The sequence below is a fragment of the Scyliorhinus torazame genome, chromosome 4 (assembly GCF_047496885.1).
Source record: "Scyliorhinus torazame isolate Kashiwa2021f chromosome 4, sScyTor2.1, whole genome shotgun sequence".
In the NCBI taxonomy this organism is placed as follows: domain Eukaryota; kingdom Metazoa; phylum Chordata; class Chondrichthyes; order Carcharhiniformes; family Scyliorhinidae; genus Scyliorhinus; species Scyliorhinus torazame.
Window position 1 is genome coordinate 3,503,837 of NC_092710.1, and position 26,220 is coordinate 3,530,056.

Sequence of the window (26,220 nt, forward strand, 5' to 3'; positions counted from 1 at the left end):
TGCTCGTACCCTGGATTATTAGTCCAGTAACATAATCCCTACACTGCTGTACCCTGGATTATTAGTCCAGTAACATAACCCTACACTGCTGTACCCTGGATTATTAGTCCAGTAACATAATCCCTACACTGCTGTACCCTGGATTATTAGTCCAGTAACATAACCCCTACACTGCTGTACCCTGGGTTATTAGACCAGTAACATAATGTCCGCACTGCAGTTGCCGTTTGTCTGTGTATCTGAGCCTGTTTCTGCCTCTCTCCTGAGCAGTGGTCGGTGGTGATTTTAGCCGTGGACTCTCTGGCGGTGAACGGAAGCGGGCGAACATCGCCTGCGAGCTTCTATCGGACCCGGCGGTCATGCTGCTGGATGTAAGACACTCCCCGTTCTCCCTTTCCTCTCCCTCTCGCCGTCTCTGCCCAGCTCCATTCTTACATTGCATTTTACTCTCTCTCTCCATCTTCCCCTTTCTCACTCCCTCTCTCCATCTCCCCTTTCTCTCTCTCTCTCTCCATCTTCCCCTTCTCTCTCTCTCTCCACCTCCCCTTTCTCCCTTCTCTCTCTCCCATCTTCCCCTTTCTCACTCTCTCTCTCTCCACCTTCCCCTTTCTCTCTCTCTCTCTCCATCTTCCCCTTTCTCACTCTCTCTCTCTCCACCTTCCCTTTCTCACTCTCTCTCTCCACCTTCCCCTTTCTCTCTCTCTCTCTCCATCTTCCCCTTTCTCACTCTCTCTCTCTCCATCTTCGCCCTTTCTCTCTCTCTCTCTCTCCACCTTCCCCTTTCTCACTCTCTCTCTCCACCTTCCCCTTTCTCACTCTCTCTCTCCATCTCCCCTTTCTCACTCTCTCTCTCTCCTCTCCCCTTCTCTCACTCTCTCTCTCCATCTTCCCCTTTCTCACTCTCTCTCTCCACCTTCCCCTTCCTCACTCTCTCTCTCTCCATCTTCCCCTTTCTCACTCTCTCTCTCCATCTTCCCCTTTCTCTCTCTCTCTCTCCACCTTCCCCTTTCTCTCTCTCTCTCTCCATCTTCCCCTTTCTCACTCTCTCTCTCTCCATCTTCCCCTTTCTCACTCTCTCTCTCCATCTTCCCCTTTCTCTCTCTCTCTCTCCACCTTCCCCTTTCTCACTCTCTCTCTCTCCATCTTCCCCTTTCTCACTCTCTCTCTCCATCTTCCCCTTTCTCACTCTCTCTCTCTCCACCTTCCCCTTTCTCTCTCTCTCTCTCTCCATCTTCCCCTTTCTCACTCTCTCTCTCCATCTTCCCCTTTCTCACTCTCTCTCTCTCCATCTTCCCCTTTCTCTCTCTCTCTCTCTCCATCTTCCCCTTTCTCACTCTCTCTCTCTCCATCGTCCCCTTTCTCACTCTCTCTCTCCACCTTCCCCTTTCTCACTCTCTCTCTCCATCTTCCCCTTTCTCACTCTCTCTCTCCATCTTCCCCTTTCTCACTCTCTCTCTCTCCATCTTCCCCTTTCTCTCTCTCTCTCTCCATCTTCCCCTTCTCACTCTCTCTCTCCATCTTCCCCTTTCTCACTCTCTCTCTCCATCTTCCCCTTTCTCACTCTCTCTCTCTCCATCTTCCCCTTTCTCTCTCTCTCTCTCTCCATCTTCCCCCTTTCTCACTCTCTCTCTCTCCATCGTCCCCTTTCTCACTCTCTCTCTCCACCTTCCCCTTTCTCACTCTCTCTCTCTCCACCTTCCCCTTTCTCTCTCTCTCTCTCTCCATCTTCCCCTTTCTCACTCTCTCTCCACCTTCCCCTTTCTCTCTCTCTCTCTCTCCACCTTCCCCTTTCTCACTCTCTCTCTCCCATCTTCCCCTTTCTCTCTCTCTCTCTCCATCTTCCCCTTTCTCACTCTCTCTCTCCATCTTCCCCTTTCTCACTCTCTCTCTCCACCTTCCCCTTTCTCACTCTCTCTCTCCATCTTCCCCTTTCTCACTCTCTCTCTCTCCACCTTCCCCTTTCTCACTCTCTCTCTCTCCATCTTCCCCTTTCTCACTCTCTCTCTCCATCTTCCCCTTTCTCACTCTCTCTCTCTCCATCTTCCCCTTTCTCACTCTCTCTCTCCATCTTCCCCTTTCTCACTCTCTCTCTCCATCTTCCCCTTTCTCTCTCTCTCTCTCTCCATCTTCCCCTTTCTCACTCTCTCTCTCTCCATCGTCCCCTTTCTCACTCTCTCTCTCCACCTTCCCCTTTCTCACTCTCTCTCTCTCCATCTTCCCCCTTTCTCACTCTCTCTCCACCTTCCCCTTTCTCTCTCTCTCTCTCCACCTTCCCCTTTCTCACTCTCTCTCTCCCATCTTCCCCTTTCTCTCTCTCTCTCTCCATCTTCCCCTTCTCACTCTCTCTCTCCATCTTCCCCTTTCTCACTCTCTCTCTCCACCTTCCCCTTTCTCACTCTCTCTCTCCATCTTCCCTTTCTCACTCTCTCTCTCTCCACTTCCCCTTTCTCACTCTCTCTCTCCATCTTCCCCTTTCTCACTCTCTCTCTCTCCATCTTCCCCTTTCTCACTCTCTCTCTCTCCACCTTCCCCTTTCTCACTCTCTCTCTCCATCTTCCCCTTTCTCACTCTCTCTCTCTCCATCTTCCCCTTTCTCACTCTCTCTCTCCATCTTCCCCTTTCTCACTCTCTCTCTCTCCACCTTCCCCTTTCTCACTCTCTCTCTCCATCTTCCCCTTTCTCACTCTCTCTCTCCATCTTCCCCTTTCTCACTCTCTCTCTCTCCATCTTCCCCTTTCTCACTCTCTCTCTCTCCACCTTCCCCTTTCTCACTCTCTCTCTCCATCTTCCCCTTTCTCACTCTCTCTCTCTCCATCTTCCCCTTTCTCACTCTCTCTCTCCATCTTCCCCTTTCTCACTCTCTCTCTCCACCTTCCCCTTTCTCACTCTCTCTCTCCATCTTCCCCTTTCTCACTCTCTCTCTCTCCATCTTCCCCTTTCTCACTCTCTTCTCTCCCACCTTCCCCTTTCTCACTCTCTCTCTCTCCATCTTCCCCTTTCTCACTCTCTCTCTCCACCTTCCCCTTTCTCACTCTCTCTCTCCATCTTCCCCTTTCTCACTCTCTCTCTCTCCACCTTCCCCTTTCTCACTCTCTCTCTCCACCTTCCCCTTTCTCACTCTCTCTCTCTCCATCTTCCCCTTTCTCTCTCTCTCTCTCCATCTTCCCCTTTCTCACTCTCTCTCTCCATCTTCCCCTTTCTCTCTCTCTCTCTCTCCACCTTCCCCTTTCTCACTCTCTCTCTCTCCATCTTCCCCTTTCTCTCTCTCTCTCTCCACCTTCCCCTTTCTCACTCTCTCTCTCCACCTTCCCCTTTCTCTCTCTCTCTCTCTCCACCTTCCCCTTTCTCACTCTCTCTCTCTCCATCTTCCCCTTTCTCACTCTCTCTCTCCACCTTCCCCTTTCTCACTCTCTCTCTCTCCATCTTCCCCTTTCTCTCTCTCTCTCTCCCATCTTCCCCTTTCTCACTCTCTCTCTCTCCATCTTCCCCTTTCTCACTCTCTCTCTCTCCATCTTCCCCTTTCTCACTCTCTCTCTCTCCATCTTCCCTTTCTCACTCTCTCTCTCTCCATCTTCCCCTTTCTCTCTCTCTCTCTCTCCACCTTCCCCTTTCTCACTCTCTCTCTCTCCACCTTCCCCTTTCTCACTCTCTCTCTCTCCATCTTCCCCTTTCTCACTCTCTCTCTCTCCACCTTCCCCTTTCTCACTCTCTCTCTCTCCACTCTTCCCCTTTCTCTCTCTCTCTCTCTCCATCTTCCCCTTTCTCTCTCTCTCTCTCTCCATCTTCCCCTTTCTCACTCTCTCTCTCCATCTTCCCCTTTCTCACTCTCTCTCTCTCCACCTTCCCCTTTCTCACACTCTCTCTCTCCATCTTCCCCTTTCTCTCTCTCTCTCTCCACCTTCCCCTTTCTCACTCTCTCTCTCTCCACCTTCCCTTTCTCACTCTCTCTCTCTCCATCTTCCCCTTTCTCTCTCTCTCTCTCCACCTTCCCCTTTCTCACTCTCTCTCTCCATCTTCCCCTTTCTCACTCTCTCTCTCTCCACCTTCCCCTTTCTCACTCTCCACCTTCCCCTTCTCACTCTCTCTCTCTCCACCTTCCCTTTCTCTCTCTCTCTCCACCTTCCCCTTTCTCACTCTCTCTCTCCATCTCCCCCTTTCTCACTCTCTCTCTCTCCACCTTCCCCTTTCTCACTCTCTCTCTCCATCTTCCCCTTTCTCTCTCTCTCTCTCTCCATCTTCCCCTTTCTCACTCTCTCTCTCCCACCTTCCCCTTTCTCACTCTCTCTCTCCATCTTCCCCTTTCTCACTCTCTCTCTCCATCTTCCCCTTTCTCACTCTCTCTCTCCACTTCCCCTTTCTCACTCTCTCTCTCTCCACCTTCCCCTTTCTCACTCTCTCTCTCCATCTTCCCCTTTCTCACTCTCTCTCTCTCCATCTTCCCCTTTCTCTCTCTCTCTCTCCATCTTCCCCTTTCTCACTCTCTCTCTCCAACTTCCCCTTTCTCACTCTCTCTCTCTCCATCTCCCCTTTCTCACTCTCTCTCTCCATCTTCCCCTTTCTCACTCTCTCTCTCTCCACCTTCCCTTTCTCACTCTCTCTCTCCATCTTCCCCTTTCTCTCTCTCTCTCTCCATCTTCCCCTTTCTCACTCTCTCTCTCCACCATCCCCTTTCTCTCTCTCTCTCCATCTTCCCCTTTCTCACTCTCTCTCTCCATCTTCCCTTTCTCACTCTCTCTCTCCACCTTCCCCTTTCTCACTCTCTCTCTCCACCTTCCCCTTTCTCACTCTCTCTCTCTCCACCTTCCCCTTTCTCACTCTCTCTCTCTCCATCTTCCCCTTTCTCACTCTCTCTCTCCACTTCCCCTTTCTCACTCTCTCTCTCTCCATCTTCCCCTTTCTCACTCTCTCTCTCCATCTTCCCCTTTCTCACTCTCTCTCTCCACCTTCCCCTTTCTCACTCTCTCTCTCTCCACCATCTCCCCTTTCTCACTCTCTCTCTCCATCTTCCCCTTCTCTCACTCTCTCTCTCTCCATCTTCCCCTTTCTCACTCTCTCTCTCCATCTTCCCCTTTCTCACTCTCTCTCTCTCCATCTTCCCCTTTCTCACTCTCTCTCTCTTCTCCACCTTCCCCTTTCTCACTCTCATCTCTCCATCTTCCCCTTTCTCACTCTCTCTCTCCATCTTCCCCTTTCTCACTCTCTCTCTCCATCTTCCCCTTTCTCACTCTCTCTCTCTCCACCTTCCCCTTTCTCACTCTCTCTCTCTCCTCTTCCCCTTCTCTCTCTCTCTCCATCTTCCCCTTTCTCACTCTCTCTCTCTCCACCTTCCCCTTTCTCTCTCTCTCTCCACTTCCCCTTTCTCTCTCTCTCTCTCTCCATCTTCCCCTTTCTCACTCTCTCTCTCCACCTTCCCCTTTCTCACTCTCTCTCCATCTTCCCCCTTTCTCACTCTCTCTCTCTCCATCTTCCCTTTCTCTCTCTCTCTCTCTCCATCTCCCTTCTCACTCTCTCTCTCCATCTTCCCCCTTCTCACTCTCTCCTCTCCATCTTCCCCTTTCTCACTCACTTCCATCTTCCCCTTCTCACTCTCTCTCTCCATCTTCCCCTTTCTCTCTCTCTCTCCACCTTCCCCTTTCTCACTCTCTCTCTCCACCTTCCCCTTCTCACTCTCTCTCTCTCCACCTTCCCTTTCTCCCTCTCTCTCTCCACCTTCCCCTTCTCACTCTCTCTCTCCATCTTCCCCTTTCTCACTCTCTCTCTCCACTTCCCCTTTCTCACCTCTCTCTCTCCACCTTCCCCTTTCTCACTCTCTCTCTCCATCTCCCCTTTCTCACTCTCTCTCACCACCTTCCCCTTTCTCACTCTCTCTCTCCACCTTCCCCTTTCTCACTCCCTCTCTCCATCTTCCCCTTTCTCACTCTCTCTCCTCCCACCTCCCCTTTCTCACTCTCTCTCTCCACCTTCCCTTCTCACTCTCTCTCTCTCCACCTTCCCCTTTCTCACTCTCTCTCTCTCCATCTTCCCCTTTCTCACTCTCCTCTCTCCATCTTCCCCTTTCTCACTCTCTCTCTCTCCATCTTCCCCTTTCTCACTCTCTCTCTCTCCATCTTCCCCTTTCTCACTCTCTCTCTCCATCTTCCCCTTTCTCACTCTCTCTCTCCACCTTCCCCTTTCTCACTCTCTCTCTCTCCACCTTCCCCTTTCTCTCTCTCTCTCTCTCCACCTTCCCCTTTCTCACTCTCTCTCTCCATCTTCCCCTTTCTCACTCTCTCTCTCTCCACCTTCCCCTTTCTCACTCTCTCTCCATCTTCCCCTTTCTCACTCTCTCTCTCCACCTTCCCCTTTCTCACTCTCTCTCTCCACCTTCCCCTTTCTCACTCTCTCTCTCTCCACCTTCCCCTTTCTCACTCTCTCTCTCTCCACCTTCCCCTTTCTCTCTCTCTCTCTCCACCTTCCCCTTTCTCACTCTCTCTCTCCATCTTCCCCTTTCTCTCTCTCTCTCTCCACCTTCCCCTTTCTCACTCTCTCTCTCCATCTTCCCCTTTCTCTCTCTCTCTCTCTCCACCTTCCCCTTTCTCACTCTCTCTCTCCATCTTCCCTTTCTCACTCTCTCTCTCCCACCTTCCCCTTTCTCACTCTCTCTCTCCACCTTCCCCTTTCTCACTCTCTCTCTCCATCTTCCCCTTTCTCTCTCTCTCTCTCTCTCCACCTTCCCCTTTCTCACTCTCTCTCTCCACCTTCCCCTTTCTCTCTCTCTCTCTCTCCACCTTCCCCTTTCTCTCTCTCTCTCTCCATCTTCCCCTTTCTCACTCTCTCTCTCCACCTTCCCCTTTCTCACTCTCTCTCTCTCCACCTTCCCCTTTCTATCTCTCCCTCTCTCCATCTTCCCCTTTCTCACTCTCTCTCTCCCATCTTCCCCTTTCTCACTCTCTCTCTCCATCTTCCCCTTTCTCACTCTCTCTCTCTCCACCTTCCCCTTTCTCACTCTCTCTCTCTCCACCTTCCCCTTTCTCACTCTCTCTCTCTCCATCTTCCCCTTTCTCTCTCTCTCTCTCCATCTTCCCCTTTCTCTCTCTCTCTCTCCATCTTCCCCTTTCTCACTCTCTCTCTCCATCTCCCCTTTCTCACTCTCCACTCTCCACCTTCCCCTTTCTCACTCTCTCTCTCTCCATCTTCCCCTTTCTCTCTCTCTCTCTCTCCATCTTCCCCTTTCTCACTCTCTCTCTCTCCACCTTCCCCTTTCTCACTCTCTCTCTCTCCACCTTCCCCTTTCTCACTCTCTCTCTCTCCACCTTCCCCTTTCTCACTCTCTCTCTCCATCTTCCCCTTTCTCACTCTCTCTCTCTCCACCTTCCCCTTTCTCACTCTCTCTCTCTCCATCTTCCCCTTTCTCTCTCTCTCTCTCCATCTCCCCTTTCTCACTCTCTCTCTCCATCTTCCCCTTTCTCACTCTCTCTCTCCACTTCCCCTTTCTCTCTCCCTCTCTCCACCTTCCCCTTTCTCACTCTCTCTCTCCATCTTCCCCTTTCTCACTCTCTCTCTCTCCACCTTCCCCTTTCTCTCTCTCTCTCTCCATCTTCCCCTTTCTCTCTCTCTCTCTCCATCTTCCCCTTTCTCTCTCTCTCTCTCCATCTTCCCCTTTCTCACTCTCTCTCTCTCCACCTTCCCCTTTCTCACTCTCTCTCTCCATCTTCCCCTTTCTCTCTCCCTCTCTCCACCTTCCCCTTTCTCACTCTCTCTCTCTCCATCTTCCCCTTTCTCACTCTCTCTCACCACCTTCCCCTTTCTCACTCTCTCTCTCCATCTTCCCCTTTCTCACTCTCCCTCTCTCCACCTTCCCTTTCTCACTCTCTCTCTCCACCTTCCCCTTTCTCACTCTCTCTCTCCACCTTCCCCTTTCTCACTCTCTCTCTCCACCTTCCCCTTTCTCTCTCTCTCTCTCCTTCTTCCCCTTTCTCTCTCTCTCTCTCCATCTTCCCCTTTCTCACTCTCTCTCTCTCCACCTTCCCCTTTCTCACTCTCTCTCTCCACCTCCCCTTTCTCTCTCTCTCTCTCTCCACCTTCCCCTTTCTCTCTCTCTCTCTCTCCACCTTCCCCTTTCTCACTCTCTCCATCTTCCCCTTTCTCACTCTCTCTCCCATCTTCCCCTTTCTCACTCTCTCTCTCCATCTTCCCCTTTCTCACTCTCTCTCTCTCCACCTTCCCCTTTCTCACTCTCTCTCTCTCCATCTTCCCCTTTCTCTCTCTCTCTCCATCTTCCCCTTTCTCACTCTCTCTCTCTCCACCTTCCCCTTTCTCTCTCTCTCTCCATCTTCCCCTTTCTCTCTCTCTCTCTCTCCATCTTCCCCTTTCTCACTCTCTCTCTCTCCACCTTCCCCTTTCTCACTCTCTCTCCATCTTCCCCTTTCTCACTCTCTCTCTCTCCATCTTCCCCTTTCTCTCTCTCTCTCTCTCCATCTTCCCCTTTCTCACTCTCTCTCTCTCCATCTTCCCCTTTCTCACTCTCTCTCTCCATCTTCCCCTTTCTCTCTCTCTCTCCATCTTCCCCTTTCTCACTCTCTCTCTCCATCTTCCCTTTCTCTCTCTCTCTCCATCTCCCCTTTCTCACTCTCTCTCTCCACCTTCCCCTTTCTCACTCTCTCTCTCTCCACCTTCCCCTTTCTCACTCTCTCTCTCTCCACCTTCCCCTTTCTCACTCTCCCTCTCTCCATCATCCCCTTTCTCACTCTCTCTCTCTCATCTTCCCCTTTCTCACTCTCTCTCTCTCCATCTTCCCCTTTCTCACTCTCTCTCTCCATCTTCCCTTTCTCACTCTCTCTCTCCACCTTCCCCTTTCTCTCTCTCTCTCTCCACCTTCCCCTTTCTCACTCCCTCTCTCCATCTTCCCCTTTCTCACTCTCTCTCTCTCCACCTTCCCCATTCTCACTCTCACTCACCACCATCCCCTTTCTCACTCTCTCTCTCTCACATCTTCCCCATTCTCACTCTCTCACTCTCCATCTTCCCCTTTCTCACTCTCCCTCTCTCCATCTTCCCCTTACTCACTCTCTCTCTCTCCACAACCCCTTCTCACACTCTCACTCACCATCTTCCCCATTCTCACTCTCACTCTCCACTCCCCTTCCACTCTCACTCACCACCTCCACCTTCCCCTTTCTCTCTCTCTCTCTCTCCACCTTCCCCTTGTCTCTCTCTCTCTCTCTCCACCTTCCCCTTTCTCACTCTCTCTCTCCCATCTTCCCCTTTCTCACTCTCTCTCTCTCCACCTTCCCCTTTCTCACTCTCTCTCCATCTTCCCCTTTCTCACTCTCTCTCACCACCTTCCCCTTTCTCACTCTCTCTCTCCACCTTCCCCTTTCTCACTCTCTCTCTCTCCACCTTCCCCTTTCTCACTCTCTCTCTCTCCACCTTCCCCTTTCTCTCTCTCTCTCTCCACCTTCCCCTTTCTCACTCTCTCTCTCCATCTTCCCCTTTCTCTCTCTCTCTCTCCACCTTCCCCTTTCTCACTCTCTCTCTCCATCTTCCCCTTCTCTCTCTCTCTCTCTCCACCTTCCCCTTTCTCACTCTCTCTCTCCATCTTCCCCCTTTCTCACTCTCTCTCTCCCCACCTTCCCCTTCTCACTCTCTCTCTCCACCTTCCCCTTTCTCACTCTCTCTCTCCATCTTCCCCTTTCTCTCTCTCTCTCTCTCTCCACCTTCCCCTTTCTCACTCTCTCTCTCCACCTTCCCCTTTCTCTCTCTCTCTCTCTCCACCTTCCCTTTCTCTCTCTCTCTCTCCATCTTCCCCTTTCTCACTCTCTCTCACCACCTTCCCCTTTCTCACTCTCTCTCTCTCCACCTTCCCCTTTCTATCTCTCCCTCTCTCCATCTTCCCCTTTCTCACTCTCTCTCTCCATCTTCCCCTTTCTCACTCTCTCTCTCCATCTTCCCCTTTCTCACTCTCACTCTCTCCACCTTCCCCTTTCTCACTCTCTCTCTCACCACCTTCCCCTTTCTCCTCTCTCTCTCTCCATCTTCCCCTTTCTCTCTCTCTCTCTCCATCTTCCCCTTTCTCTCTCTCTCTCTCCATCTTCCCCTTTCTCACTCTCTCTCTCCATCTTCCCCTTCTCACTCTCTCTCTCTCCACCTTCCCCTTTCTCACTCTCTCTCTCTCCATCTTCCCCTTTCTCTCTCTCTCTCTCCATCTTCCCCTTTCTCACTCTCTCTCTCTCCACCTTCCCCTTTCTCACTCTCTCTCTCTCCACCTTCCCCTTTCTCACTCTCTCTCTCTCCACCTTCCCCTTTCTCACTCTCTCTCTCCAACTTCCCCTTCTCACTCTCTCTCTCTCCACCTTCCCCTTTCTCACTCTCTCTCTCTCCATCTTCCCCTTTCTCACTCTCTCTCTCTCCATCTTCCCCTTTCTCACTCTCTCTCTCCATCTTCCCCTTTCTCACTCTCTCTCTCCATCTTCCCCTTTCTCTCTCCCTCTCTCCACCTTCCCCTTCTCACTCTCTCTCTCCATCTTCCCCTTTCTCACTCTCTCTCTCTCCACCTTCCCCTTTCTCTCTCTCTCTCTCCATCTTCCCCTTTCTCTCTCTCTCTCTCCATCTTCCCCTTTCTCTCTCTCTCTCTCTCCATCTTCCCCTTTCTCACTCTCTCTCTCTCCACCTTCCCCTTTCTCACTCTCTCTCTCCATCTTCCCCTTTCTCTCTCCCTCTCTCCACCTTCCCCTTTCTCACTCTCTCTCTCTCCATCTTCCCCTTTCTCACTCTCTCTCTCCACCTTCCCCTTTCTCACTCTCTCTCTCCATCTTCCCCTTTCTCACTCTCCCTCTCTCCACCTTCCCCTTTCTCACTCTCTCTCTCCACCTTCCCCTTTCTCACTCTCTCTCTCCACCTTCCCCTTTCTCACTCTCTCTCTCCACCTTCCCCTTTCTCTCTCTCTCTCTCCGTCTTCCCCTTTCTCTCTCTCTCTCTCCATCTTCCCCTTTCTCACTCTCTCTCTCTCCACCTTCCCCTTTCTCACTCTCTCTCTCCATCTTCCCCTTTCTCTCTCTCTCTCTTCATCTTCCCCTTTCTCACTCTCTCTCCATCTTCCCCTTTCTCTCTCTCTCTCCATCTTCCCCTTTCTCACTCCCTCTCTCCATCTTCCCCTTTCTCACTCTCTCTCTCTCCACCTTCCCCTTTCTTACTCTCTCTCTCCACCTTCCCCTTTCTTACTCTCTCTCTCCATCTTCCCCTTTCTCACTCTCTCTCTCTCCATCTTCCCCTTTCTCTCTCTCTCTCTCCATCTTCCCCTTTCTCTCTCTCTCTCTCCATCTTCCCCTTTCTCACTCTCTCTCTCTTCATCTTCCCCTTTCTCACTCTCTCTCCATCTTCCCCTTTCTCACTCTCTCTCTCTCCATCTTCCCCTTTCTCACTCTCTCTCTCCATCTTCCCCTTTCTCACTCTCTCTCTCTCTCCATCTTCCCCTTTCTCACTCTCTCTCTCCACCTTCCCCTTTCTCACTCTCTCTCTCCATCTTCCCCTTTCTCACTCTCTCTCCATCTTCCCCTTTCTCACTCTCTCTCTCCACCTTCCCCTTTCTCACTCTCTCTCCACCTTCCCCTTTCTCACTCTCTCTCTCTCTCCACCTTCCCCTTTCTCACTCTCTCTCTCCATCTTCCCCTTTCTCACTCCCTCTCTCCATCTTCCCCTTTCTCACTCTCTCTCTCTCCATCTTCCCCTTTCTCACTCTCTCTCTCCATCTTCCCCTTTCTCACTCTCTCTCTCCACCTTCCCCTTTCTCACTCTCTCTCTCCATCTTCCCCTTTCTCTCTCTCTCTCTCCACCTTCCCCTTTCTCTCTCTCTCTCTCTCTCTCCATCTTCCCCTTTCTCACTCTCTCTTTCCATCTTCCCCTTTCTCACTCTCTCTCTCTCCATCTTCCCCTTTCTCTCTCTCTCTCCATCTTCCCCTTTCTCTCTCTCTCTCTCTCCATCTTCCCCTTTCTCACTCTCTCTCCACCTTCCCCTTTCTCACTCTCTCTCTCTCCATCTTCCCCTTTCTCTCTCTCTCTCTCCACCTTCCCCTTTCTCTCTCTCCCTCTCTCCATCTTCCCCTTTCTCACTCTCTCTCTCTCCATCTTCCCCTTTCTCACTCTCTCTCTCTCCATCTTCCCCTTTCTCTCTCTCTCTCTCCACCTTCCCCTTTCTCTCTCTCTCTCTCTCTCTCCATCTTCCCCTTTCTCACTCTCCCTCTCTCCATCTTCCCCTCTCTCACTCTCTCTCTCCACCTTCCCCTTTCTCACTCTCTCTCTCCACCTTCCCCTTTCTCACTCTCTCTCTCCACCTTCCCCTTTCTCACTCTCTCTCTCCACCTTCCCCTTTCTCACTCTCCCTCTCTCCATCTTCCCCTTTCTCACTCTCTCTCTCCATCTTCCCCTTTCTCACTCTCTCTCTCCATCTTCCCCTTTCTCACTCCCTCTCTCCATCTTCCCCTTTCTCACTCTCTCGCTCCATCTTCCCCTTTCTCACTCTCTCTCCATCTTCCCCTTTCTCTCTCTCCCTCTCTCCATCTTCCCCTTTCTCACTCCCACTCTCCGTCTTTCCCTCTCTCTCACTCTCCCACTCTCCATCTTCCCCTCTCTCACCCCCTCTCTCCATCCCCTTTCTCTCCCTCTCCCTCTCTCCATCCCTCCCTCTTCTTTTTCACCTTACGGCCTTTCCATCTCACCCGCCACCTTATCCTTTCCTCCCCGCTCCCTTCTCCCTCTCTCAAACCCTCCCTTCCCCCTCTTCCCCCCCCTTCCCTTCACGCTCCCTCCCTCCCTCCCACTCTCCAACATGGCCTTCCCCCACCCTTCAGTCGTGCCGTTCCTCGCTGCCTCCCTCCCTCCTCTGCTATCCCGTTATCCTTCTCTATCCCTGTTTCATGCTCCCTCTCGCCTTCCTCCACAGGAACATGGGATTTGGGAGAGGAGGAGGCCACTCAGCCTCCTAGCCGCCCTGATGTGGCCTCAACTCCCCTTGCCTGCCCATTCCCGGCCGCCCCCTCCCCTCCGGTCACCCTCGAGTCCTTCGGCACTGCCGCGATTCTGTCGCCCTGTGATTATTCGGTCGAATTGCTGACCCGCTAGACGATCCACGTCCCGCTCTGCCTCCTCTTCCCAACCCACGCTCCGGCCTGTCTTGGCCTCACCGGTGGCGACCGTCCATTTGGCTCCTTTGCCAAATCATTGGCGTCGATGGTGCCCCCCCCCCCCTCCCCAGGGTAATGTCCCCGGCCTCCGAGGGAGATAATTCCTCCCCAAACCGGTTCCCTCGCCCTGTCCTCCACCCCTGCGGTTCCCCCTTCCCCGCTCCGGCAGAGTGGACGGTCTCACCGTGCGTTGAAAGCTGTGAATGTTCTGCCTCGCAGGAACCCACCTCCGGTCTGGACTCCAGCACTGCGTACAGCTTGTGCGCCACCCTAAAACGTTACGTGGAAAAGCATCAAAAGACGGTCGTTACGTCGATTCACCAGCCCTCCTCGCAGATTTACCACATGTTCGACAAGCTCCTCCTCATGAGCGACGGAGAGGTACGTGGCTCTTAACATCAGAGATAGTTCAGAGTCTCCGTCATCGACAGGCCCGCTGTCAGCGTCGAGTGCTCCCAGGACAGGTACAGCACGGGTTAGATACAGTGTAGAGCTCCCTCTACATTACCCTGACTGTGTGTCCCCCACTTTATACCCAGTGTCAGCATCGAGCTCTCCCAGGACAGGTACAGCACGGGTTAGATACAGTGTAGAGCTCCCTCTACATTACCCTGACAGTGTGTCCCCCACTTTATACCCAGTGGCAGCATCGAGCGCTCCCAGGACAGGTACAGCACGGGTTAGATACAGTGTAGAGCTCCCTCTACATTACCCTGACAGTGCCCCCCCCTCACTTTATACCCAGTGTCAGCATCGAGCTCTCCCAGGACAGGTACAGCACGGGTTAGATACAGTGTAGAGCTCCCTCTACATTACCCTGACAGTGTGTCCCCCACTTTATACCCAGTGTCAGCATCGAGCTCTCCCAGGACAGGTACAGCACGGGTTAGATACAGTGTAGAGCTCCCTCTACATTACCCTGACAGTGCCCCCCCCTCACTTTATACCCAGTGTCAGCATCGAGCTCTCCCAGGACTGGTACAGCACGGGTTAGATACAGTGTAGAGCTCCCTCTACATTACCCTGACAGTGTGTCCCCAACTTTATACCCAGTGTCAGCATCGAGCTCTCCCAGGACAGGTACAGCACGGGTTAGATACAGTGTAGAGCTCCCTCTACATTACCCTGACAGTGTGTGCCCACTTTATACCCAGTGTCAGCATCGAGCTCTCCCAGGACAGGTACAGCACGGGTTAGATACAGTGTAGAGCTCCCTCTACATTACCCTGACAGTGTGTCCCCCACTTTATACCCAGTGTCAGCATCGAGCTCTCCCAGGACAGGTACAGCACGGGTTAGATACAGTGTAGAGCTCCCTCTACATTACCCTGACAGTGTGTCCCCCACTTTATACCCAGTGTCAGCATCGAGCTCTCCCAGGACAGGTACAGCACGGGTTAGATACAGTGTAGAGCTCCCTCTACATTACCCTGACAGTGTGTCCCCCACTTTATACCCAGTGTCAGCATCGAGCTCTCCCAGGACAGGTACAGCATGGATTAGATACAGTGGAGAGCTCCCTCTACATTACCCTGACAGTGTGTCCCCCACTTTATACCCAGTGTCAACGTCGAGCTCTCCCAGGACAGGTACAGCACGGGTTAGATACAGTGTAGAGCTCCCTCTACATTACCCTGACAGTGTGTCCCCCACTTTATACCCAGTGTCAGCATCGAGCTCTCCCAGGACAGGTACAGCACGGGTTAGATACAGTGTAGAGCTCCCTCTACATTACCCTGACAGTGTGTCCCCCACTTTATACCCAGTGTCAGCATCGAGCACTCCCAGGACAGGTACAGCATGGGTTAGATACAGTGTAGAGCTCCCTCTACATTACCCTGACAGTGTGTCCCCCACTTTATACCCAGTGTCAGCATCGATCTCTCCCAGGACAGGTACAGCATGGGTTAGATACAGTGTAGAGCTCCCTCTACATTACCCTGACAGTGTGTCCCCCACTTTATACCCAGTGTCAGCATCGAGCTCTCCCAGGACAGGTACAGCACGGGTTAGATACAGTGTAGAGCTCCCTCTACATTACCCTGACAGTGTCCCCCCCCCACTTTATACCCAGTGTCAGCAACGAGCTCTCCCAGGACAGGTACAGCACGGGTTAGATACAGTGTAGAGCTCCCTCTACATTACCCTGACAGTGTGTCCCCCACTTTATACCCAGTGTCAGCATCGAGCTCTCCCAGGACAGGTACAGCACGGGTTAGATACAGTGTAGAGCTCCCTCTGCTTTACCCTGACAGTGCCCCCCCCCCTCACTTTATACCCAGTGTCAGCATCGATCTCTCCCAGGACAGGTACAGCACGGGTTAGATACAGTGTAGAGCTCCCTCTACATTACCCTGACAATGTGTCCCCCAATTTATACCCAGTGTCAACGTCGAGCTCTCCCAGGACAGGTACAGCACGGGTTAGATACAGTGTAGAGCTCCCTCTACATTACCCTGACAGTGTGTCCCCCACTTTATACCCAGTGTCAGCATCGAGCTCTCCCAGGACAGGTACAGCACGGGTTAGATACAGTGTAGAGCTCCCTCTACATTACCCTGACAGTGTGTCCCCCACTTTATACCCAGTGTCAGCATCGAGCTCTCCCAGGACAGGTACAGCACGGGTTAGATACAGTGTTGAGCTCCCTCTACATTACCCTGACAGTGTGTCCCCCACTTTATACCCAGTGTCAGCATCGAGCTCTCCCAGGACAGGTACAGCACGGGTTAGATACAGTGTAGAGCTCCCTCTACATTACCCTGACAGTGTGTCCCCCACTTTATACCCAGTGTCAACGTCGAGCTCTCCCAGGACAGGTACAGCACGGGTTAGATTCAGTGCAGAGCTCCCTCTACATTACCCTGACAGTGTGTCCTCCACTTTATACCCAGTGTCAGCATCGAGCTCTCCCAGGACAGGTACAGCACGGGTTAGATACAGTGTAGAGCTCCCTCTACATTACCCTGACAGTGTGTCCCCCACTTTATACCCAGTGTCTGCATCGAGCTCTCCCAGTACAGGTAGAGCACGGGTTAGATACAGTGTAGAGCTCCCTCTACATTACCCTGACAGTGTCCCCCCCACTTTATACCCAGTGTCAGCATCGAGCACTCCCAGGACAGGTACAGCATGGGTTAGATACAGTGTAGAGCTCCCTCTACATTACCCTGACAGTGTGTCCCCCACTTTATACCCAGTGTCTGCATCGAGCTCTCCCAGTACAGGTAGAGCACGGGTTAGATACAGTGTAGAGCTCCCTCTACATTACCCTGACAGTGTCCCCCACACTTTATACCCAGTGTCAGCATCGAGCTCTCCCAGGACAGGTACAGCACGGGTTAGATACAGTGTAGAGCTCCCTCTACATTACCCTGACAATGTGTCCCCCAATTTATACCCAGTGTCAACGTCGAGCTCTCCCAGGACAGGTACAGCACGGGTTAGATACAGTGTAGAGCTCCCTCTACATTACCCTGACAGTGTGTCCCCCACTTTATACCCAGTGTCAGCATCGAGCTCTCCCAGGACAGGTACAGCACGGGTTAGATACAGTGTAGAGCTCCCTCTACATTACCCTGACAGTGTGTCCCCCACTTTATACCCAGTGTCAGCATCGAGCTCTCCCAGGACAGGTACAGCACGGGTTAGATACAGTGTAGAGCTCCCTCTACATTACCCTGACAGTGTGTCCCCCACTTTATACCCAGTGTCAGCATCGAGCTCTCCCAGGACAGGTACAGCATGGATTAGATACAGTGAAGAGCTCCCTCTACATTACCCTGACAGTGTGTCCCCCACTTTATACCCAGTGTCAACGTCGAGATCTCCCAGGACAGGTACAGCACGGGTTAGATACAGTGTAGAGCTCCCTCTACATTACCCTGACAGTGTGTCCCCCACTTTATACCCAGTGTCAGCATCGAGCTCTCCCAGGACAGGTACAGCACGGGTTAGATACAGTGTAGAGCTCCCTCTACATTACCCTGACAGTGTGTCCCCCACTTTATACCCAGTGTCAACGTCGAGCTCTCCCAGGACAGGTACAGCACGGGTTAGATTCAGTGCAGAGCTCCCTCTACATTACCCTGACAGTGTGTCCCCCACTTTATACCCAGTGTCTGCATCGAGCTCTCCCAGTACAGGTAGAGCACGGGTTAGATACAGTGTAGAGCTCCCTCTACATTACCCTGACAGTGTCCCCCCCACTTTATACCCAGTGTCAGCATCGAGCACTCCCAGGACAGGTACAGCATGGGTTAGATACAGTGTAGAGCTCCCTCTACATTACCCTGACAGTGTGTCCCCCACTTTATACCCAGTGTCAGCATCGATCTCTCCCAGGACAGGTACAGCATGGGTTAGATACAGTGTAGAGCTCCCTCTACATTACCCTGACAGTGTGTCCCCCACTTTATACCCAGTGTCAGCATCGAGCTCTCCCAGGATAGGTACAGCACGGGTTAGATACAGTGTAGAGCTCCCTCTACATTACCCTGACAGTGTGTCCCCCACTTTATACCCAGTGTCAGCATCGAGCTCTCCCAGGACAGGTACAGCACGGGTTAGATACAGTGTAGAGCGCCCTCTACATTACCCTGACAGTGTCCCCCCCCCACTTTATACCCAGTGTCAGCATCGAGCTCTCCCAGGACAGGTACAGCACGGGTTAGATACAGTGTAGAGCTCCCTCTACATTACCCTGACAGTGTGTCCCCCACTTTATACCCAGTGTCAACGTCGAGCTCTCCCAGGACAGGTACAGCACGGGTTAGATACAGTGTAGAGCTCCCTCTACATTACCCTGACAGTGTGTCCCCCACTTTATACCCAGTGTCAGCATCGAGCTCTCCCAGGACAGGTACAGCACGGTTTAGATACAGTGTAGAGCTCCCTCTACATTACCCTGACAGTGTGTCCCCCACTTTATACCCAGTGTCAGCATCGAGCTCTCCCAGGACAGGTACAGCACGGGTTAGATACAGTGTAGAGCTCCCTCTACATTACCCTGACAGTGTGTCCCCCACTTTATACCCAGTGTCAGCATCGAGCTCTCCCAGGACAGGTACAGCATGGATTAGATACAGTGGAGAGCTCCCTCTACATTACCCTGACAGTGTGTCCCCCACTTTATACCCAGTGTCAACGTCGAGCTCTCCCAGGACAGGTACAGCACGGGTTAGATACAGTGTAGAGCTCCCTCTACATTACCCTGACAGTGTGTCCCCCACTTTATACCCAGTGTCAGCATCGAGCTCTCCCAGGACAGGTACAGCACGGGTTAGATACAGTGTAGAGCTCCCTCTACATTACCCTGACAGTGTGTCCCCCACTTTATACCCAGTGTCAACGTCGAGCTCTCCCAGGACAGGTACAGCACGGGTTAGATTCAGTGCAGAGCTCCCTCTACATTACCCTGACAGTGTGTCCCCCACTTTATACCCAGTGTCTGCATCGAGCTCTCCCAGTACAGGTAGAGCACGGGTTAGATACAGTGTAGAGCTCCCTCTACATTACCCTGACAGTGTGTCCCCCACTTTATACCCAGTGTCAGCAACGAGCTCTCCCAGGACAGGTACAGCACGGGTTAGATACAGTGTAGAGCTCCCTCTACATTACCCTGACAGTGTGTCCCCCACTTTATACCCAGTGTCAGCATCGAGCTCTCCCAGGACAGGTACAGCACGGGTTAGATACAGTGTAGAGCTCCCTCTGCTTTACCCTGACAGTGCCCCCCCCCTCACTTTATACCCAGTGTCAGCATCGAGCTCTCCCAGGACAGGTACAGCACGGGTTAGATACAGTGTAGAGCTCCCTCTACATTACCCTGACAATGTGTCCCCCAATTTATACCCAGTGTCAACGTCGAGCTCTCCCAGGACAGGTACAGCACGGGTTAGATACAGTGTAGAGCTCCCTCTACATTACCCTGACAGTGTGTCCCCCACTTTATACCCAGTGTCAGCATCGAGCTCTCCCAGGACAGGTACAGCACGGGTTAGATACAGTGTAGAGCTCCCTCTACATTACCCTGACAGTGTGTCCCCCACTTTATACCCAGTGTCAGCATCGAGCTCTCCCAGGACAGGTACAGCACGGGTTAGATACAGTGTAGAGCTCCCTCTACATTACCCTGACAGTGTGTCCCCCACTTTATACCCAGTGTCAGCATCGAGCTCTCCCAGGACAGGTACAGCATGGATTAGATACAGTGAAGAGCTCCCTCTACATTACCCTGACAGTGTGTCCCCCACTTTATACCCAGTGTCAACGTCGAGATCTCCCAGGACAGGTACAGCACGGGTTAGATACAGTGTAGAGCTCCCTCTACATTACCCTGACAGTGTGTCCCCCACTTTATACCCAGTGTCAGCATCGAGCTCTCCCAGGACAGGTACAGCACGGGTTAGATACAGTGTAGAGCTCCCTCTACATTACCCTGACAGTGTGTCCCCCACTTTATACCCAGTGTCAACGTCGAGCTCTCCCAGGACAGGTACAGCACGGGTTAGATTCAGTGCAGAGCTCCCTCTACATTACCCTGACAGTGTGTCCCCCACTTTATACCCAGTGTCTGCATCGAGCTCTCCCAGTACAGGTAGAGCACGGGTTAGATACAGTGTAGAGCTCCCTCTACATTACCCTGACAGTGTGTCCCCCACTTTATACCCAGTGTCAGCATCGATCTCTCCCAGGACAGGTACAGCATGGGTTAGATACAGTGTAGAGCTCCCTCTACATTACCCTGACAGTGTGTCCCCCACTTTATACCCAGTGTCAGCATCGAGCTCTCCCAGGATAGGTACAGCACGGGTTAGATACAGTGTAGAGCTCCCTCTACATTACCCTGACCGTGTCCCCCCCACTTTATACCCAGTGTCAGCATCGAGCTCTCCCAGGACAGGTACAGCACGGGTTAGATACAGTGTAGAGCTCCCTCTACATTACCCTGACAGTGTGTCCCCCACTTTATACCCAGTGTCAGCAACGAGCTCTCCCAGGACAGGTACAGCACGGGTTAGATACAGTGTAGAGCTCCCTCTACATTACCCTGACAGTGTCCCCCCCCACTTTAGACCCAGTGTCAGCAACGAGCTCTCCCAGGACAGGTACAGCACGGGTTAGATACAGTGTAGAGCTCCCTCTACATTACCCTGACAGTGTGTCCCCCACTTTATACCCAGTGTCTGCATCGAGCTCTCCCAGGACAGGTACAGCACGGGTTAGATACAGTGTAGAGCTCCCTCTGCTTTACCCTGACAGTGCCCCCCCCCTCACTTTATACCCAGTGTCAGCATCGAGCTCTCCCAGGACAGGTACAGCACGGGTTAGATACAGTGTAGAGCTCCCTCTACATTACCCTGACAATGTGTCCCCCAATTTATACCCAGTGTCAACGTCGAGCTCTCCCAGGACAGGTACAGCACGGGTTAGATACAGTGTAGAGCTCCCTCTACATTACCCTGACAGTGTGTCCCCCACTTTATACCCAGTGTCAACGTCGAGCTCTCCCAGGACAGGTACAGCACGGGGTAGATACAGTGTAGAGCTCCCTCTACATTACCCTGACAGTGTGTCCCCCACTTTATACCCAGTGTCAGCATCGAGCTCTCCCAGGACAGGTACAGCACGGGGTAGATACAGTGTAGAGCTCCCTCGACATTACCCTGACAGTGTGTCCCCCACTTTATACCCAGTGTCAACGTCGAGCTGTCCCAGGACAGGTACAGCACGGGGTAGATACAGTGTAGAGCTCCCTCTACATTACCCTGACAGTGTGTCCCCCACTTTATACCCAGTGTCAGCATCGAGCTCTCCCAGGACAGGTACAGCACGGGTTAGATACAGTGTAGAGCTCCCTCTACATTACCCTGACAGTGTGTCCCCCACTTTATACCCAGTGTCAGCATCGAGCTCTCCCAGGACAGGTACAGCACGGGTTAGATACAGTGTAGAGCTCCCTCTACATTACCCTGATAGTGTCACCCCCACTTTATACCCAGTGTCAGCATCGAGCTCTCCCAGGACAGGTACAGCACGGGTTAGATACAGTGTAGAGCTCCCTCTACATTACCCTGACAGTGTGTCCCCCACTTTATACCCAGTGTCAGCATCGAGCTCTCCCAGGACAGGTACAGCACGGGTTAGATACAGTGTAGAGCACCCTCTACATTACCCTGACAGTATGTCCCCCACTTTATACCCAGTGTCAGCATCGAGCGCTCCCAGGACAGGTACAGCACGGGTTAGATACAGTGTAGAGCTCCCTCTACATTACCCTGACAGTGTGTCCCCCACTTTATATCCAGTGTCAGCATCGAGCTCTCCCAGGACAGGTACAGCATGGATTAGATACAGTGGAGAGCTCCCTCTACATTACCCTGACAGTGTGTCCCCCACTTTATACCCAGTGTCAACGTCGAGCTCTCCCAGGACAGGTACAGCACGGGTTAGATACAGTGTAGAGCTCCCTCTACATTACCCTGACAGTGTGTCCCCCACTTTATACCCAGTGTCAGCATCGAGCTCTCCCAGGACAGGTACAGCACGGGTTAGATACAGTGTAGAGCTCCCTCTACATTACCCTGACAGTGTGTCCCCCACTTTATACCCAGTGTCAACGTCGAGCTCTCCCAGGACAGGTACAGCACGGGATAGATACAGTGTAGAGCTCCCTCTACATTACCCTGACAGTGTGTCCCCCACTTTATACCCAGTGTCAGCATCGAGCTCTCCCAGGACAGGTACAGCACGGGGTAGATACAGTGTAGAGCTCCCTCGACATTACCCTGACAGTGTGTCCCCCACTTTATACCCAGTGTCAGCATCGAGCTCTCCCAGGACAGGTACAGCACGGGTTAGATACAGTGTAGAGCTCCCTCTACATTACCCTGACAGTGTGTCCCCCACTTTATACCCAGTGTCAGCATCGAGCTCTCTCAGAACAGATACAGCACGGGTTAGATACAGTGCAGAGCTCCCTCTACATTACTCTGACAGTGTGTCCCCCACTTTATACCCAGTGTCAGCATCGAGCTCCCCCAGGACAGGTACAGCACGGTTTAGATACAGTGTAGAGCTCCCTCTACATTACCCTTACAGTGTGTCCCCCACTTTATACCCAGTGTCAGCATCGAGCTCTCCCAGGGCAGGTACAGCACGGGTTAGATACAGTGTAGAGCTCCCTCTACATTACCCTGACAGTGTGTCCCCCACTTTATACCCAGTGTCAGCATCGAGCTCTCCCAGGACAGGTACAGCACGGGTTAGATACAGTGTAGAGCTCCCTCTACATTACCCTGATAGTGTCACCCCCACTTTATACCCAGTGTCAGCATCGAGCTCTCCCAGGACAGGTACAGCACGGGTTAGATACAGTGTAGAGCTCCCTCTACATTACCCTGACAGTGTGTCCCCCACTTTATACCCAGTGTCAGCATCGAGCTCTCCCAGGACAGGTACAGCACGGGTTAGATACAGTGTAGAGCTCCCTCTACATTACCCTGACAGTGTGTCCCCCACTTTATACCCAGTGTCAGCACCGAGCTCTCCCAGGACAGGTACAGCACGGGTTAGATACAGTGTAGAGCTCCCTCGACATTACCCTGACAGTGTGTCCCCCACTTTATACCCAGTGTCAGCATCGAGCTCTCCCAGGACAGGTACAGCACGGGTTAGATACAGTGTAGAGCTCCCTCTACATTACCCTGACAGTGTGTCCCCCACTTTATACCCAGTGTCAGCATCGAGCTCTCTCAGAACAGATACAGCACGGGTTAGATACAGTGCAGAGCTCCCTCTACATTACTCTGACAGTGTGTCCCCCACTTTATACCCAGTGTCAGCATCGAGCTCCCCCAGGACAGGTACAGCACGGGTTAGATACAGTGTAGAGCTCCCTCTACATTACCCTGACAGTGTGTCCCCCACTTTATACCCAGTGTCAGCATCGAGCTCTCCCAGGACAGGTACAGCACGGGTTAGATACAGTGTAGAGCTCCCTCTACATTACCCTGACAGTGTGTCCCCCACTTTATACCCAGTGTCAGCATCGAGCTCTCCCAGGACAGGTACAGCACGGGTTAGATACAGTGTAGAGCTCCCTCTACATTACCCTGATAGTGTCACCCCCACTTTATACCCAGTGTCAGCATCGAGCTCTCCCGGGACAGGTTCAGCACGGGTTAGATACAGTGTAGAGCTCCCTCTACATTACCCTGACAGTGTCCCCCCCACTTGATACCCAGTGTCAGCATCGAGCTCTCCCAGGACAGGTACAGCACGGGTTAGATACAGTGTAGAGCTCCCTCTACATTACCCTGACAGTGTGTCCCCCACTTTATACCCAGTGTCAGCATCAAGCTCTCCCAGGACAGGTACAGCACGGGTTAGATACAGTGTAGAGCTCCCTCTACATTACCCTGACAGTGTGTCCCCCACTTTATACCCAGTGTCAGCATCGGGCTCTCCCAGGACAGGTACAGCACGGGTTAGATACAGTGTAGAGCTCCCTCTACATTACCCTGACAGTGTGTCCCCCACTTTATACCCAGTGTCAGCATCGAGCTCTCCCAGGACAGGTACAGCACGGGTTAGATACAGTGTAGAGCTCCCTCTACATTACCCTGACAGTGTCCCCCCCACTTTATACCCAGTGTCAGCATCGAGCTCTCCCAGGACAGATACAGCACGGGTTAGATACAGTGTAGAGCTCCCTCTACATTACTCTGACAGTGTGTCCCCCACTTTATACCCAGTGTCAGCATCGAGCTCTCCCAGGACAGGTACAGCACGGGTTAGATACAGTGTAGAGTTCTCTCTACATTACCCTGACAGTGTGTCTCCCACTTTATACCCAGTGTCAGCATCGAGCTCTCCCAGGACAGGTACAGCACGGGGTAGATACAGTGTGGAGCTCCCTCTACATTACCCTGACAGTGTGTCCCCCACTTTATACCCTGTGTCAGCATCGAGCTCTCCCAGGAGAGGTACAGCACGGGTTAGATACAGTGTAGAGCTCCCTCTACATTACCCTGACAGTGTGTCCCCACTTTATACCCAGTGTCAGCATCGAGCTCTCCCAGGTCAGGTACAGCACGGGTTAGATACAGTGTAGAGCTCCCTCTACATTACCCTGACAGTGTCCCCCCCACTTTATACCCAGTGTCAGCATCGATCTCTCCCAGGACAGGTACAGCATGGGTTAGATAAAGTGTAGAGCTCCCTCTACATTACCCTGACAGTGTGTCCCCCACTTTATACCCAGTGTCAGCATCGAGCTCTCCCAGGATAGGTACAGCACGGGTTAGATACAGTGTAGAGCTCCCTCTACATTACCCTGACAGTGTGTCCCCCACTTTATACCCAGTGTCAGCATCGAGCTCTCCCAGGACAGGTACAGCACGGGTTAGATACAGTGTAGAGCTCCCTCTACATTACCCTGACAGTGTGTCCCCCACTTTATACCCAGTGTCAGCATCGAGCTCTCCCAGGACAGGTACAGCACGGGTTAGATACAGTGTAGAGCTCCCTCTACATTACCCTGACAGTGTCCCCCCCACTTTATACCCAGTGTCAGCATCGAGCTCTCCCAGGACAGATACAGCACGGGTTAGATACAGTGTAGAGCTCCCTCTACATTACTCTGACAGTGTGTCCCCCACTTTATACCCAGTGTCAGCATCGAGCTCTCCCAGGACAGGTACAGCACGGGTTAGATACAGTGTAGAGTTCTCTCTACATTACCCTGACAGTGTGTCTCCCACTTTATACCCAGTGTCAGCATCGAGCTCTCCCAGGACAGGTACAGCACGGGGTAGATACAGTGTGGAGCTCCCTCTACATTACCCTGACAGTGTGTCCCCCACTTTATACCCTGTGTCAGCATCGAGCTCTCCCAGGAGAGGTACAGCACGGGTTAGATACAGTGTAGAGCTCCCTCTACATTACCCTGACAGTGTGTCCCCACTTTATACCCAGTGTCAGCATCGAGCTCTCCCAGGTCAGGTACAGCACGGGTTAGATACAGTGTAGAGCTCCCTCTACATTACCCTGACAGTGTCCCCCCCACTTTATACCCAGTGTCAGCATCGATCTCTCCCAGGACAGGTACAGCATGGGTTAGATACAGTGTAGAGCTCCCTCTACATTACCCTGACAGTGTGTCCCCCACTTTATACCCAGTGTCAGCATCGAGCTCTCCCAGGACAGGTACAGCACGGGTTAGATACAGTGTAGAGCTCCCTCTACATTACCCTGACAGTGTCCCCCCCCCACTTTATACCCAGTGTCAGCATCGAGCTCTCCCAGGACAGGTACAGCACGGGTTAGATACAGTGTAGAGCTCCCTCTACATTACCCTGACAGTGTGTCCCCCACTTTATACCCAGTGTCAGCAACGAGCTCTCCCAGGACAGGTACAGCACGGGTTAGATACAGTGTAGAGCTCCCTCTACATTACCCTGACAGTGTGTCCCCCACTTTATACCCAGTGTCTGCATCGAGCTCTCCCAGGACAGGTACAGCACGGGTTAGATACAGTGTAGAGCTCCCTCTACATTACCCTGACAGTGTGTCCCCCAGTTTATACCCAGTGTCAGCATCGAGCTCTCCCAGGACAGGTACAGCACGGGTTAGATACAGTGTAGAGCTCCCTCTACATTACCCTGACAGTGTGTCCCCACTTTATACCCAGTGTCAGCATCGAGCCCTCCCAGGACAGGTACAGCACGGGTTAGATACAGTGTAGAGCTCCCTCTACATTACCCTGACAGTGTGTCCCCCACTTTATATCCAGTGTCAGCATCGAGCTCTCCCAGGACAGGTACAGCATGGATTAGATACAGTGGAGAGCTCCCTCTACATTACCCTGACAGTGTGTCCCCCACTTTATACCCAGTGTCAACGTCGAGCTCTCCCAGGACAGGTACAGCACGGGGTAGATACAGTGTAGAGCTCCCTCTACATTACCCTGACAGTGTGTCCCCCACTTTATACCCAGTGTCAGCATCGAGCTCTCCCAGGACAGGTACAGCACGGGGTAGATACAGTGTAGAGCTCCCTC

The 26,220-nt window shown here is 52.6% G+C and overlaps 1 protein-coding gene and 1 long non-coding RNA gene across 2 annotated transcripts in view; both read left to right on the forward strand.

Annotated features, from left to right (window-relative positions):
• The window catches only part of LOC140410097 (uncharacterized), a 116,241-nt gene that overhangs the window by 25,167 nt on the left and 64,854 nt on the right, over positions 1-26,220 (forward strand). The window lies entirely within an intron of this gene.
• Positions 1-26,220, forward strand: part of LOC140411751 (uncharacterized) — a 94,450-nt gene that overhangs the window by 4,008 nt on the left and 64,222 nt on the right. The window contains exons 2-3 of the mRNA XM_072500738.1: positions 271-371; positions 13,377-13,538. Of these exons, the coding sequence (XP_072356839.1) occupies positions 271-371; positions 13,377-13,538 (263 nt within the window). The remainder of the gene's footprint in view (positions 1-270; positions 372-13,376; positions 13,539-26,220) is intronic.